The sequence below is a fragment of the Monodon monoceros genome, unplaced genomic scaffold (genome assembly GCF_005190385.1).
Source record: "Monodon monoceros isolate NGI ecotype Baffin Bay Population unplaced genomic scaffold, NGI_Narwhal_1 Super_Scaffold_19, whole genome shotgun sequence".
In the NCBI taxonomy this organism is placed as follows: Eukaryota; Metazoa; Chordata; class Mammalia; order Artiodactyla; family Monodontidae; genus Monodon; species Monodon monoceros.
Window position 1 is genome coordinate 62,278,692 of NW_021703775.1, and position 16,492 is coordinate 62,295,183.

Below are 16,492 nucleotides of genomic sequence, written 5' to 3' on the forward strand. Positions count from 1 at the left end.
CAGTGACCAGAGACTTTTTTTTTTTTTTTTGATCCTCAAACTTCCATCCTAAGTCTTGGCCTCATGGCTCTGGTGAGAGTGTCACCTTCTGCCAGAGCTCAGCAAAGGCACAGAGGTCCAATCAGCATGGGGCTGGTCTGGCGATCTGGGTACAATGCAGGAAGTTAGACTGCAACAGTAATTTGTGTATGGCCTTGGGTACTTCACTATTCTATATGCAGCTTTTCTCATCAATAAAAATTAACAATAGGGGGCTTCCTGGGTGGCGCAGTGGTTGAGGGTCCGCCTGCCGATGCAGGGGGCGCGGGTTCGTGCCCCGGTCCAGGAGGATCCCACATGCCGTGGAGCGGCTGGGCCCATGGGCCATGGCCGCTGAGCCTGCGCGTCCGGAGCCTGTGCTCCATGACAGGAGAGGCCACAGCAGTGAGAGGCCCACGTACCGTAAAAAAAAAAAAAAAAAAAATTAACAATAAAGGTGATTCAACTTTCTATTTAAAACATTATTTTTCAATTAACATTCAGAAATCTGTTGCATGTCTTTACACTAACAATGAAATATCAGAAAGGGAAAGTAATAAAGCAACCCCTTTTAAAATCACATCCAAAAAAAAAATACTTAGGAATAAACCTAAGTAGGTGAAAGACTTATACATTAAGAACAATGAAACATTGAATTGGAAGAATTAGTACACTTAAAATGGCCATACTGCCCAAAGCAATCTACAGATTTAATGCAATCCCTTATCAAATACCTATGACATTTTTCACAGAACTAGAACAAATAATCCTAAAACTTATATGGAACCATGAAAGACCCAGAATTGCAAAGTAATCCAGAAGAAAGAGAACAAAGCTGGAGGCATACCCCTCCCAGACTTCAGACAATACTACAAAGCTACAGTAATCAAAACAGCATGGTACTGGCACAAAAACTGACGTATGGATCAATGGAACATCATAGAAAGCCCAGAAATAAAACCACACACGTACAGTCAATTAATCTTTGACAAAAGAGACAAGAATATACAATGGACAAGAATATACAATGAAGAAAAGACAGTCTCTTCAGCAAGTGGTGTTGGGAAAACTGGACAGCTGCATGTAAATCAATGAAGTTAGAATACACCCTCACACCATACACAAAAATAAACTCAAAATGGCTTAAAGACTTAAATATAAGACATGACACCATAAAACTCCTAGAAAAGAACATACACAAAACATTCTCTGACATAAATCCTAGCAATGTTTTCTTAGGTCAGTCTCCCAAGGCAATAGAAAGAAAGGCAAAAATAAACAAATGGGACCTAATCAAACTTATAAGCTTTTGCACAGCAAAGGAAACCATAAACAAAATGAAAAGACAACCTATGGAATGAGAGAAAATATTTGTAAACAATGTGACCAACAAGGGCTTAATTTCCAAGATGTACAAGCAGCTCACACAACTCAACAAAAACAACAACAACCCAATCAAAAAATAGGCAGAAGACCTAAATAGACATTTCCCCAAAGAAGACATACAGATGGCCAATAGGCACGTGAAAAGATGTTCAACATCACTAATTATTAGAGAAGTGCAAATCAAAACTACGATGAGGCATTACCTCACACCAGTTGGAATGGGCATCATCAGAAAATCTACAAATAACAAATGCTGGACAGGGTGTGGAGAAAACACCTACACTGTTGGTGAGAATGTAAATTGGTGCAGCCACTATGGAAAACAGTATGGAGGTTTCTTTAAAAACCAAAAATAGAGTTGCCATATGATCCAGCAATCCCACTCCTGGCCATATATCTAGGGAAAACTATAATTTGAAAAGAAACATGAACCCCAATGTTTATAGCAACACTATTTACAATAGCCAAGACATGGAAGCAACCTAAATGTCCATCAATGGATGAATGGATAAAGAAGATGTGGCATATATATACAAGGAATACTACTCAGCCATAAAACAGAATGAAATAATGCCATTTGCAGGAACAGGGATGGACCTAGAGACTGTCATACTAAGTGAATTAAGTCCACTTACTTACTTCCACTTTATACGTGGAATCTAAAATATGATACAAATGAACTTATTTACAAAACAGAAACAGACTCACAGACATAGAAAAGTAGTGCTGATAAATACCAAATCCTGTATTGTGTTTATTCATTAATAATAAAATCTACTTGCATTTGTAAGCTGTAAGTCCCCTATTTATGGCTTTCCACAGCCTACAAGACCTGACTGGCGATCCAGCCCTGTCTCCCTTATCACCTATTACTCTAGCCTAACAACCCAACGAAACTCACTTCTGGGTCCCTGTACAGGGCCAGGCGTATTCCCACCCCAGGGCCTTTGTTCTAGCTGTTCTCCTGTCCAAAAAGGCTCTTCCACCAGACCCTTTCATATCACATAGGTCTCATAAGCCACTTCCTTACAGTGACCTTTCCTTACTCCATCCCCCTTCCCCCGGCCCCCATCACTCTCTATCCTCTCGCCCTGTTTTATTTTCTTCATAGAAAATAAATCTTAACACCTTCTGTGTGCCAGTACCTAGCACACAGGGACTCAGTGAAAGTACAACAAATGAATTCATTCATCCATTTAATCATTCATTCATTCCTTCCTTCCATAAAAGTCTATGTGCTTACTAGGTCCGAGGATAAAAAGATGGTTATGGTATTGATCACTACCCTCACAGACAGAGCTCACATCAAGCCGGGAAGCACACACCCACAAGTGCACACACACAAAAGTGATACAATGTAAAAAATGTGTGAAATAGATAGCTAGTGGGAACCCGCTGTATAGCACAGGAAGCTCAGCTTGGTGCTCTGTGGTGACCCAGATGGGTGGGATTTGGGGCGGGGAGGGGGTAGGTCCAAGAGGGAGGAGATATATGTATATATATGGCTGATTCACTTCATGTACAGCACAAACTAACACAACATTGTAAAGCAATTATACCCCAATTAAAAAAAAAAAAGTTAAGACAGAAAAGGATTTGTATGCCCAATATTCACAAGAATGACTTGAATTAGGTTGGGTGATGAATGGCCCTATCCCCATTCATTTCATTCAGCTTGAAAAAAAATCTTAGGAGTTAACTAATTGATCTGCTTGAAACTTCACAGCTAATGGCAGAGACGGAAGCACTCCCACTCTTGAACCAATGTAGCAAATGATTCATCAAGGTGAGGTGGTACCTCTTAGCCGATTTAAATGGCTTTTACAATGAAACATGTTGAAGATGCTAATTGTTAACTGCCCACTTGATATGGTGTTAAATGTAACACATATGGATGAAAGGATAGAGATTCTACTCTTATTTTATAGTAACAATGATAAACTGAAGTTCCTGCAAGATTGAAAGGGAGATTGGAATTGTTTGGTAATCCTATAAGAAATACAAACATTTTAAAGTCTACAAAGACAAAGGATCCTTATTATTATATATTCCTTATTTTATGATCCTCTTTTCCTCCAGTGGCTTTTTGCTGGTTACATCTTCTTTCCCCTGTGAAGATTCTCCCTTAAATCATTACCAAAATATACTTCTGAAGGTTTCCCTCCAACCATTTAGTTCTCACCTTTAAATAACTGATGAGTAAATGGACCACATCAACTTCAGTTAAAAACACCTCCCTCCAGGGACTTCCCTGGTGGCACAGTGGTTGAGAATCCACCTGCCAATGCAGGGGACACGGGTTCGAGCCCTGGTGCGGGAAGATCCCACATGCCGTGGAACAACTAAGCCCGTGCGCCACAACTACCGAGCCTGTGCTCTAGAGCCCGTGAGCCACAACTACTGAGCCCAAGTGCCGCAACTACTGAAGCCCACGCGCCTAGAGCCCGTGCTCCGCAACAAGAGAAGCCACCGCAATGAGAAGCCCACACGCCGCAACGAAGAGTAGCCCCCACTCGCCACAACTAGAGAAAGCCCGCATGCAGCAACGAAGACCCAATGCAGCCAAAAATAAATAAACAAAACAAATTTTTAAAAAAAAAAAAACCTTCCTCCAATTTGTCTTCCCATCTACTGACCAAACTCATCCTTCCTCTGGTCCAGCAGAACCAAGAGCATGTATTAAAAAACCAGCCCATCCATCTCCTAATTTACAAAACACGACATTTCGCAAACTGTTTACTTAGGTCCATGCCAACAATATTACTCAAATGTAATGGAGTGAAAAAACCACAGGGAATAGTGTAGTTGGCCAAGAGAAGTATTTGGGGATCTAAAATTACAGGGAAAATCATACAACATTCATTTTACTTAGTCCCAAATCTCTATCAGATGATGTTTAGCTGAAAGACTCTAAAATTGGCAGTGAGAAAGGAAAAGCTGTCTTAAAGTTTGGGCCATGCCAGGGTAGCCTTCAGAGAAGTAGGAGGAAATGGAATAAGGTGGTGTGTCCTTGAAAAGCTGTCATAATAAGCAGTGTCTGTCAGGCAAGGGATAAGCACACAGAAAAAATAGTAGAAAGAAAACCAATGGAAAATTATTGCCCAAAGGTGAGAGGAAACAAAAAAGGAAGTAGAATTCTTTAGGTAGAATTTAGAGGATAGTATTTACAACACAGCAAAATCAGAGATGCTGGTTCAATTCAATTCTACTCGATTCAGTTAGCATTTGTACTATGGCAAGGAACAGAGCCTGGGTACTTAAAATGACACAAAGAAAATCCTGCAGGACTTCGCTGGTGGCACAGTGGTTAAGAATCCGCCTGCCGATGAATGGACCAACACAGGTTGGATCCCTGGTCTGGGAAGATCCCACATCCCGCGGACAAATAAGCCCATGTACCACAACTACTGAAGCCTGCGCACCCTACAGCCCGAGCTCCGCAAGGAAGAGTAGCCTCCGCTCTCCGCAACTAGAGAAAGCCTGTGTGCAGCAATGAAGACCCAACACAGCCAAGAATAAATAAATAAATTTATTTTTTAAAAGTGTTTTTAAAAAAAAAGAAAGAAAATGCCGCTCCCCAGGAGCTCCACGTTGATGGGGAGGCAGATGCCCCTCTCCCCTGGTCCAGCCATACCCAGAGCAAAGTAAGAGTGAAAACAGAGTGCTCCCAGAGAGGGGAAGAGAGAGCCATGATTTTCACCAGGGGATCTGAGAAACACCAAGAGGGGTGTGTAAAAAGCTGAGGCACCCAGGAGGGAGAGGGTCTAAGCAAGCAAACAGGAACCGCTGAGAGCTCACATCTGTCAAATACTGTTGTGCGGGGGGCAGGGGGACAGCTGCTCTCCAAGAACTCTTTGTTTATTACTTCATGCGGTCCCCCAACAAGCCTCTGAATGATGGCACAAACCATCATCACACCTGTCCTGTGAATGGGGTAACTTAGCCTTGCCCCAGCTCTCACAGTCCAAGGTCACATAGTGGGGATGTGTTGACAAAGTGTTAACATCAAGTTAGGTGCCTTGTATTCTAACTCCAAAGACTGAACTTCTAACCACGGACCTATACTGACTCTAGTTCACGGCAAGCAAAACTGAGGCCTAGTAAGGACAGAGAGAAAGAGGAGGAAAGCAAGAAAGGCGGGTCAGGTGGGACAGTAACAGGTAGCATTTCCTTCTTGTAACCACATTGTCTTGGGTCTAAATGACACCGTGCACACAGATTCTTGGTGCCCAATGGACTGTGCTTACATGAAATGTTCAATCCTTAATAATAAGCTAGGCAAATGAATAGGTGCACGTGAGCTTATACAAATACAGCTCTGATGTATTTTTCCATAAGTACCAAAACAACCATTTTGTGTCACACCAACAAATTATGTACTATTTTCTCTCCCCTAGGAAGATAGGAAACTTCATTAGTAAAACATGCAGTTAGAGCAAGATAACCCTGGTGGCACAGTGGTTAAGAATCCACCTGCCAGTGCAAGGGACACGGGTTCGATCCCTTGTCCCAGAAGATCCCACATGTCACGGAGCAACTAAGCCTGTGTGCCACAACTACTGAGCCTATGCTCTAGAGTATGCGCACTGCAACTACTGAGCCCGCATGCCACGACGACTGAAGCCCGCGCGCCCAGAAGAAGAAGAAGCCACCAAAAGAAGCCACCACAATGAGAAGCCTGTGCGCCGCCATGAAGAGTAGCCCCCGCTCACCACAACTAGAGAAAGCCTGTGTGCAGCAATGAAGACCCAACATAGCCAAAAAAAAAAAAAAAGAGCAAGATAAGACCATAGTTTCTCCCTTATCTGTAAATTATTGTGCTTAATTATCACATCAGGGTGGTTTTAAAAACATGAGCAGCTGGATGTATTATTTCCTGCATTTTTGTGTATTTAAAATATTTTATAGTTAAAAATAAAATATTTAGTGGAAAAAGCGCCCAATGTGTTCCAAAGTGTTTCAACCTTTTTTAAAACCACTTTATTTAACCACCTATGTGTCATTAACAATTTTGCAAGTGTCCAACTCTTGTAAAAATATATGTATTTATCATTCAACTAACAAAAGAAACACTGGGTGTAATAACCCTGTATGCAGCCATCTTTGTACGTACTATTTAAAACTGACCTAAAGCAATGTTTAGAGGGCTCCCGCCTTGACAAATTTCTAAATTGCTAAGTGTTAGGCTTGGCTTTCAGATTCCCACACAAAGTGTCATAAATATTGCCCAGGACAGGGTTCCTTCTGGATCACTGTTTCTCAAAAGGTGGGCCACCTCCATCAGTATCACCTGATGTGCTCATTAAATAAAAATCCCAGAGACTCTGATTCAAGAAAGCAGTTTAACAAACTCCTCCAGCGACCAGCTGCACATTCATGTTTAAGAGGCACCACAGAATCTCCTTAAAGCAGAACAAGTGGAAATGCCCAGAGGTATAACCAAAATCACCAGTGGCCAGTTCCTCACATTTGCTGCTCCCTGAAGCAGCCAGAGCTCCTGAATTAGGGAAGAAGCCGCATTAGATCCACAGTCACAGACTATGTGGGAGGAGCGCAACTGAGCCTCTGCCCACCCATCCTGGGGTCATTGCTAGGGAATCCCTGACTGCCTCAGGGGTGGCCCAGCTCTGAGTAGCCCACTTCTCAAGCCCACGTGCAGAGCATCTATGGCCTTCTATCACGAGTTGAATGGTCCCCCCCACCCCCCCGCCACAAAGAAAGCTGTGTTGGATTCCTGATCCCTGGTACCTTAGTTTGTGACCTTATTTGGAGACAGGGTCTTTACAGAGGTAACCAAGTTAAAAATGAGGTCATTATGGTGAGCTCTAATCTGATATGACGGGTGTCCTTATAAAAAGGGGAAATTTGGACACAAAGATAGACATGCCTAGAGGGGAAATGAGGTGAAGAAACACAAGGAGAAGACAGCCTTCTGCTAGCCAGGGAGAGAGGCCTGGAACAGATCTTCCCTCACAAGGAACCAACCCTCACGACACCCTGATTTTGGACTTCTAGCCTCCAGAACTCTGAGACAATACATTTCTGTTGTTCTAAGCCACCCAGTTTGTGGTACTTTGTTACAGGCTTGGGAGATCACACAGCGAACAGAGGCAGTGAAAGCCAGTCCAAAGCAGGGCTGTCAGGAGAGTCGAAGACCAAGACCTCAAGAGAGATGCTGCCACACTGGACGTCCAGGAAGCCTAGGGCAGTAGAAAGAACAATAAACCAAGAGCCACAGAGCTGGGGTGGGGTCTGAGCCCTGTCCCCCGTTTAAAAAGGGGCTAATAGATCATGGCTGCCTGGTCTACACTCCCAGGGTGTGAAGGTCAAGAAAATGCTCTCCAGTGCTGGCTTCTGCAGCACATATACTAATATTGGAAAGATACAGAGAAGATTAGCATGACCCCTGCCCAAGGATGACATGCAAATTCATGAAGCATTCCTTTTTTTTTTTTTTTTTTTTAAAGTAAAAGAAAGAAAGCGAACGCCCTTCACAGGCTCCAAGGCACTGCACAAATTACCCTGCCCTCAGCAGCAGCTTCTCAGCCCCTGCTCTGATCTTGGTCAGTGTTACAAGAGTGGTGACACCGCCCTAGCACTCCTAGTTGCCCTGTTCATTGCTAGGAAGAACGTGGAAGCAAAATCTGCATTTTAGGAAAACTGATTTGAGCTCCCAAACATGTTTGAGTATGTTTGGAATATCCAAGACAACAAATAACAGGCTCAGAAACAGCAGACTCCTGTGGTGGCCAAAGGTCCTTTGAACAAGGCAGGCTTCCTAAGGGCCAAGGGTTCAACGGGCAGAGAAACGCTTCACTAAAGCAGGCCGGGCAGGGGCGGGAGGGCGGGGTGTTCAGGTTGGCCCAGGGGCTGCAGGGTTTCACAATGAAGGTTTAAGTATGATCGCAGCCCAGGATTTATGGTTCCTAAATGTTTGTTTTAACCAGTGCTGAGAACACATATTTGACCCAGTGTGAACTTGACCTCTGGGTCCTTCCCCCTTCACCGGGCGGTCTGTGCCACACGACAAGATTTTCCAGCCGACCCTCCCACCCCTGCTCCCAGCACTGGGGCCGGGTGGGTGCTCCCAGCAGCTGCCACAATAAACCTCACTGTGGATCTATTGGCGAAGCAGCTGTCAATGGCCACAGCGGGCTGGCGAAAGCTGTGTGATCACTCCGGGCCCAACTCCCGAGCTCAGCTAGCACAACGCCAAGCCAAGAGGGACAGGAGATGGCCTGAAAGGCCTCCGTCACCTGCAACTCCAGCCACACCCCACACTCATGGACGATGCCCTCGACCGCAGCAACCCTAAGCACCAAGGGTATACGTGACTATGTCTCTTCTGTATATAATTAAGGAAAATGTCTAGGGTTGGCTTTGGGGGTTTTTTTCCCCCAAAGCACTGTGGGCTGAATGCCAGTGGAAAAGCAATGGAATATCGATTTTCTGTTTCTTGCTAAGGAGAGAACAAGTCATTTGATGTGCCATGAGTTAAATGAGTAAAAACAGACCCCGCACTCTCTACAGCTGGCTGCGTTTCTCCTCTATTCATAGACCCTGGCACATGGTAAAAGCTAAACAGATATCCGTTAAAGAAATGAAAGAACCATCCATGCATTTAGGGAGGGCCTGCCATGTGCCAGGCTCCCGCTTTGGATTCAGATCTGCCATCTTTCCTGTTCCATCCACCTCATCCTGCCAACCCGGCCTCACCCTCATCTCCCCTTTATTCTTTTGTGTTGTCTGTTCCCAGGTCCAGTCTCCTCTTTAAAGCTGAGCCCACTGGCAATGTCTCTCTCTGGCCTGCACTTACCCTGAGAGGGGCACAAAAAGATTGGAACAACCAAGAAGGGGTGGGTTCAGTTTAGACAGAGGGAACAAAATGTAAAAATGGGGATAGGCAAAAAAAAGTTAACACCCTCCCAATAAATGTGAACCCCTTGGAAAGGGAACAGATGCAGTGCCTTCTCCTTTGCCCAAAATGGACATCGCTATCAGCAGTCATTCCACATTAATAACTAAAATGCCATATCTCGAGCTGTGATTTCAATTCCTAGAGACACACATACAGAGGGTGTCTGGAAAAGAAGCATTAACATGCAACTGGGCATCTCTATGTAGAGACTGGGTGGCTAAAGCCCTCGGGGCTGCCACTGCGGACACCCACATCCATTCTCTCTGCCCTTGTGGGTCTGCTGCCGTTTGTTTCACATCTCTCTGATTGGCAATTTCAGGTTCGCTAAATCTTCAGTCTTCAGAAGCATTTGCCTATGGCCCATTTAAATTAAGTTTCAATCAACTAAAAACAATCCAGTCTGCCTCGAAGGGGCACCTTGTTTTCCTCACAGGATTAAGCAAACTGAACAACAGAAACACATCCCAACTCTTATGCAGAAATATTTTTTGTATCAACTGGAAAACAGTCTCTACAAACTGAAATTCTTCAGCTAAACCCTTTCAATTATCCTCAAAATAGAACTGACAATTACAAGGCATCCTTGCTGTTGATTTAAATTTAATGTGCACATTTAAATGTGCATACACATTGTATGATAACTACTACCTTTTTTTAATTTGAAGTATACTTGTTTTACAATGTTGTGTTAATTATGTATATGACGATTACTATCGTAATAAGGAAATTCACGTTGACGTGCCATTGGTTTTTGTATTTGTTAAGTGTAATAAACCATATCCAAGTGCAATTGTTCAATCTCAGCATAATAAGTAAGTGAGAGAGGAAAGAGACCACAGATCAATTTCTTTTGCAGTCTAAATTTCACTAATATTTACCAAAGTAGTTGTAGTCACAAAAATTGGTGTCAGAATTTTTTCCATTCAATTTATGAATACCTTAGGGGAGTATTTTCCATCTAAACAGCAAGTTTTACACAAAGAGAACTAGAGATACACAAATAATCTAATATTTAGTCTCTTTCAAAGTTCTTTTAAAATAAATCATTCTGGGATACAGAACAACCCAGCCTACTTTATTTCTTTTTTCTCAGTAATCAAAGCCAGGCAGGATGGAAATGACTGGCTTTTTCATTTATCCCTTTTTTTATTCATCTCTATTGAGGTATAATTGACAAATAAAAATTGTATATATTTAAAGTGTATAACAATGTTTTGATATACGCACACATTGTAAAATAAGCACCACAGTCAACCTAATAAACATACCCATCACCACACAGTTAACGTGTGTGTGTGTGTGTGTGTGTGTGTGTGTGTGTGGTGGGAACACTCTAAGATCTACCCTCTGAAGAAATTTCAAGTATATAACACAGTACTGTTAACTATAGTCACACCGCTGTATATTAGATCTCCAGAACTTAATCATCCTGAGGGACTGAAACTTTGTACCCCTTGACCAATATCTCCCTATTTCCCCCTCCCCCAGCCCTAAACTACTTTAAAGCTGTAATATAAAAAGGGATCCACATGTACATTCTTTGAAAGGAAGATGACGACAATAGCTGGAGAAACATACATAGGGAAAAACGAAAACCAAATAATAAATGAGACAGGATTTACTTGGCTTGATTCAATAATAAACTCTAAGACTCCTTCTGGTTTCATCAAGGCTTTCACATCCATCATTCTATTTCACCTTGATACCTGTAACAATCCTAGAAAGTAGTCAAATTTGGGGGTTTTTTTGTTTTGTTTTGTTTTGTTTTTTTGGCCACGCCGTCCGGCATGTGGGATCTTAGTTCCCCAACCAGGGATCAAACCCACACCCCCTGCAGTGGAAACGTGGAGTCTTATCCACTGGACCGCCAGGGAAGTCCCAGTAGTCAAGTTTTTAGCACAGTCATTTCAGGATGGGAAAATATAAGGGTCAGAGAGGTCAAATGAATTCCCCAAGGCCACACAGCTAGTGAACACTTGAGGGTTTAAACTCAGGTTTCCTGAACCCAAGACCAGGGGTCTTTCCTGGTGTCACACTGCTTAGCCATGGACACAAGTTTTGCCGCATCAGTGGTAACCCCAGTTGTCCCATGTGAAGGTATAAGGCTCCCTCATCTCCCTGGCTCTGCACAGGGAGACAAACACAAGACCCCCCATTGAAACATATCCATCTAGCGTATATTACTTTGGATTGAGCACTGACCTAACCCAGCATCATTTTTAAAAACACAACTGTTCTTGAAAGAAGTTGTGATTTAAGCTTCCACCATTTGGGCCTGAATTAATTTGTCAGATTGGGCAGTACTGGAAGGCTAATGTTACACTGATTGCTTAGGTCCCGGTGCTGTCCAAGGGCTACCTTCTAGAAGCTGGAAGGATAACTTAAACCAAAAGCCGGAAGCATTTGTTATTGGTATCATGAGACTAAGCCAACGGAGCAACTTCCTCTGGGACACCGTATACAGTAACTGTGCAACCCTAACTTTTCTGACGGGTAGCCTTTTGCAGCCTTTCTCTTTCTGGGTCACCAGAGGGCAAACCTGGCTAAACTGAGGTACACTTGTGCCCTTGCCTCCCTCATCTGGAGAAGCAGGAAGCCATGAGGTGATTCCTCAAGATCGGATGTTCTCCTTCTAGAGCATCTTCTTTGGACCTGCAAATCCTCAGACAACCTAAGAATGGGGTACTACTCTCTTTTCAGAGAGGGCACTCAACGGCATCATTTGCCAAGTAAACTTCTTTGAAAGTCTTAACACATTCTCTCTAATGGGCATCAAGGAGCACTCACCATCACCTATAACAACCTGCTCTGTATCTTTAATCTTTACACAGCAATACCCCACTTTGCACAGCAATGCTGCTGTCATGGGTGAGCTGTCTGCACATAACAGGCAAACAACATCATAGCAGGAGTTACCGAAGGGAGGAGAGGGTATGTAATTGGACCCAAGCAATTGTAAATTCAGGAAAATGCTGGTGCGCTATTGTCAAGTGTAATCTAAGAAGATGTGAAGAATTATGACAATCTAAAATGCCTGGGGCTTCCCCGGTGGCACAGTGGTTAAGAATCCGCCTGCCGATGCAGGGGCCACGGGTTCCAGCCGTGGTCCGGGAAGATCCCACACACCGCAGAGCAACTAAGCCCGTGCACCACAACTACTGAGCCTGCACTCTAGAGCCCACGAGCCACAACTACTGAGCCCGCATGCCACGACTACTGAAGCCCGCGCACCTAGAGCCTGTGCTCCGCAACAAGAGAAGCCCGCGCACCGCAACGAAGAGTAGCCCCCGCTCGTTGCAACTAGAGAAAGCATGCGAGCAGCAACAAAGACCCAACACAGCCAAAAATAAATAAATAAAATAAATTTAAAATTAAAAATAAAATGCCTACAACCCTGAGTATTTCTGATCTAGCGGTTTGAGTTCAATATCCAGGAGGCTGATTAGTGAGTTCATGTGTGCCACTGCTCCTTGATCACAGCCAAATCATAACCCACCTGGACACTGCTTTTTATAAAACTAAAGCCACTATGCCAAAGTCCTGTTTCTTTCAAGGATTGAAGGCATCTTCCAACAAGCAAGTTCACCAGAATGACTGTAATAGAAATGACCATAATAGAAAAAAATTTAAATTAATTCACCAGCATTTTAAAATCCAAACCGTATACAAGACAAATTGCTAAATTTTACTTATTACACTGAATACCAAAAAGCAGCTAAAATTTTGAACGATTCTAATCCACATGTTTATGCTTCAAACTCTATGCAGAGAACACATAAGAATGCTTAACTATTTCTGAATGGAAGTAAGAATTCTTTATGTCCAGTAGCACCAGACAGAATCAACTCGTCAAGAGGACCCTCAAAGAATATTTTACCTTAATCCTTAATTTCACAATGCACAGGGAAGTATTTTCTGATGTTCTCAAATCTATATGCATCATTAATACATGTTTCAAAACACTCCTAAGCCTGTGTATTAGCTGGAGAAGCAATGCAGGAAAACCCACTTGTCAGTTCTGAAGAATAGTAGAGTGGTTACCTCCTAGGAAACAGGCCACAAGGACGGCAGATTCTGAGTGCTGTTTTCAGAAAGCTTTAACACTACTGATGCTTTATTCCAGAGCAGAGCGTTCTACTTTCCATTCCCCTCCTACCATCAACTTAAAGAATGTTTTTCATTTGTCGATATCCATGGCTAAATTAATTGTACTGGTTCTGCCATATGGCACATCCTCCAATGGGAATTTCTTTTCCTAGCCCCTGATTCACGGTGGTAACAGAGTAATTAATACCACGGTTGGGCGCAAGGGAATCTTGGATGCACGGCACGGTTTTGTACAATGAATCGCTGCTGGCCTTGATACCGTCATTACCCTGGCCCAGCCCTTCCTGGGTGGTGATGAAGGCTTCAGATAACGGGGTAGACTGCATCACAGACATTGCATAGCCTCTTCAAGTGATCCCTGTGGGATGCCCCGTGTGGACAGACCCACTTCACCTACTGTGCAGGGCTGCTGTGAACATGGAAACTTACGTTTGGTGCATCTCTGGGAGCCAGGGGCCTTACTCCAGCCATGGCAGCACTGCCCTCCACAGACATTGACCCTGAAACAAACAAAGCAAGACCCCTGAGTCCAGTAGTAGCGACACTCCCTTCCAGAGAACCCAAGCCTCCAGGGTGCTCCTGCAAGCCCAGCCTCCTGCTTCCACATTCCTCTGCCTTCGAAGCAGGGACCCAGGATGTCCAACCCAAAGCTGCCCAAGCAGAAGGGTAAGGACAGTGTATCAGGGAAGGATGGGAGAACCAAAACCTGCATAACCTAGAACTATACAGGAGGGGAGAACAAGGTCCAAATAAACGGTTTTCTTAACTCCAAAAGTAAAGTAGAGCCAAATGTATTTTGTGTATTATCTGCACCCACGTTTTAAATTGAATCTGAGTTTCAGAGAGAGGCATCCAAACAGGAGTGAAATCACAACTCTTGGAACCACCCCTGAAGAAAACAACAACAACAAACAAGCAAAACAAGTCTTCCCCCACACTCTCAACCTGTGATTAATGAGGAGGAGGGGCAAGGAGGACGTTTATGAACTCCCAGTAACAGAAACTATCCAACCGAAACTCCTATCAATGCTAAGACACGCCGCCCCAGGAAAACAGACCCCACAGGTGCAGGGAAGCCAAGCTCACAATTAGTAGGATGCTGAAAATTCCAGGTCACAAAACAGGAAGTGGATCTTTACAGGCAGCCCTCCTCCAAACTTTTTTTTTTTCCATTAGCTCGAAAAAAAAAATTAAACTGAGCTGCAAAGTGAAGTTTAATTGATGCTGAGGGATTAAGCTGTAGTGACTTCATGTTTACGCCCATCTTCCAGGAGCAGTTTGGTTCGCGCACAGGAGGTTACGCCCCAGGCAGAAATGCCTTTTGTGTTTACCCGCAGCTCAGTAACAATGCGATCGGAGTTTATCCTCAGTCAGAGTTCCCCGGCTTCCCCGCACTTCGCTCTTCCCGCCGCGCTGCAAGCGAGGCAGGCAGAGGCGGGCGGGGAGGAGACAACCACCGACGGCGCACTACGCCCACGGCCGCCGCTGGGCTCCGAGGAGCCGCGACTCCCCGGGTCCCCGCGCGGGCGGCGCGCGCGAGGAAGGAGGGAGGGTGTGGGCTTACCCCTGAAGCTGCTGCTTCTGGTGAACCTGCAGCCTCGAGCCCCCGCCGCTCTGGGTCTCCCGCGGCACTTTGGAGCGCACCGCTTGCCTGCCTTGTTTGGCGAACGGGGCGGCCGCCGGGTGACCGCCAGGCTTGGGGTGGAGCTGCCCGCCGGAGCCCCCGGGACGCGCCGGCTCCGGCGGTGGCGGTGGCGGCGGCCGGAGCCCCTGCAGGGCCGCGCCGCCGGGCGGGCTGGTGCGCCGAGTCCGCTCCGAGGGGGCCCCGGCGCCCGCCGAGCTACGGCTGTACCTGGCGTTGAGCGCGACGTTGAAGGTCCGCGGGCGCTGGGGCCCGCCCAGGGGCAAGGCGCCCGCCGCCAGGCCGGGGCCCGGGCGCACCACGTACGTGATCCTCCGCACCCGGCAGTGCACCGAGGACGCGAGCAACCCTGCCCAGAGCAGGAGCCCCCACCTGAGCCAGGCCCCCGCCATCGCGGTCCCCAGCCGGCGCCCCCGGCCCCGGCCCCCGCCCCCGGCCGCGCCGCTCGCCCGGTGCGGCCGCCCACGCGCACTCAGGCTCCCCCGAGAACAACCGGGAGCCCGGGAAAGGCGGGGAGGAGGAAAACTCGGTTGCAGGAGAGCAAGTTCTGCGGGCTGCTGAACGGCCCCAGACCCCAGCCGAAAGCGGCGGGGAGGAGGGGGCGGGGTGGGGGTGGGGAACGCGGGGCCCGGGAGGGGTGGGGCGAGGGGCGCGGGCCGCGCAAGGTGAGGGTCCGCTCGCCCCGCCGCCGGCGCAGGGGCTGCCGCGCCCGGGACCCGGCGAGAGTGGGCGAGGGCGGGTGTGAGCGCGCGGGACGCTCAGCGGCAGCCCGGGCTGCAAAGTCTTTAAAAAGTTTCTCTCGCCGTGGAACCGAGTGTCAGATCTGAACAGCCAATCTCCGGCAGACGTGACGTCAGGCAGTAAATCCTAATTGGGGAAAGCGTGAGATGAGCCCGAGAACACGCCGCCACCCTCCACATCTACATCGATTGTTCCTATGGGTCGGCAAGGCAGAGGTCCCCGCTCCTCGATCCCGTCTCCCGGGAAAGGACAAAGGACTCGTCAAAGTCACTGAACGGTCCTTTCCTTCTAGAAGCCCCACAGGACTCATTTGATACTGTCTGGAAGGCATTTCCAGTCATTTTCTTATCCGTGTTTGCTCGGATACTTGCTGCGGGTATTGGATTAAAATACTAGATCGGGCCCCAGAAAGGACAGCTCGGGGTGCGCGGAGTGTCCATCGAAAGTGTTTAGATGGTTCCCTTTGGGATTGTAAACTCCGCGTGACTGTTTCTGAGTGTGCAGCTTCTGGTACCCTACTCCTCTCTTGGCATGTACCAGGGTGGGCAGCAGGGGGCGCCCGCGTAGACTGGGAAAACCGCAACAGGAATCGACCCCGCAGGCAGCCCTGCTCCTGGTGAAAAGGCCTCTATGACAGGAATACAGGCCTCTATGACAGGAATACAGGCCTCTATGACAGG

At 46.2% G+C, this 16,492-nt stretch overlaps 1 protein-coding gene and 1 non-coding gene across 5 annotated transcripts in view; one reads left to right on the forward strand and one right to left on the reverse strand.

Annotated features, from left to right (window-relative positions):
* The window catches only part of LTBP1 (latent transforming growth factor beta binding protein 1), a 423,359-nt gene extending 407,896 nt beyond the window's left edge, over positions 1 to 15,463 (reverse strand). For 3 of the 4 annotated variants that reach the window (XM_029231496.1, XM_029231494.1, XM_029231493.1), the window contains exons 1-2: positions 14,994 to 15,122; positions 13,859 to 13,929 (exon numbers count right to left, since the gene is read on the reverse strand). Coding sequence is in view for 1 of the 4 variants with exons in the window: in XM_029231490.1 (XP_029087323.1) it covers positions 13,859 to 13,929; positions 14,994 to 15,463 (541 nt within the window). In the remaining 3 variants the exon portion in view is untranslated. Of the gene's footprint in view, positions 1 to 13,858; positions 13,930 to 14,993 lie in introns of all 4 variants that reach the window. The other variant, XM_029231490.1, reaches the window with a different exon arrangement.
* On the forward strand, positions 7,749 to 7,855 carry LOC114901170. The gene has a single exon (XR_003795051.1). It is a non-coding gene; the product is annotated as a U6 spliceosomal RNA (small nuclear RNA).
* Positions 15,464 to 16,492: the final 1,029 nt, after the last annotated feature.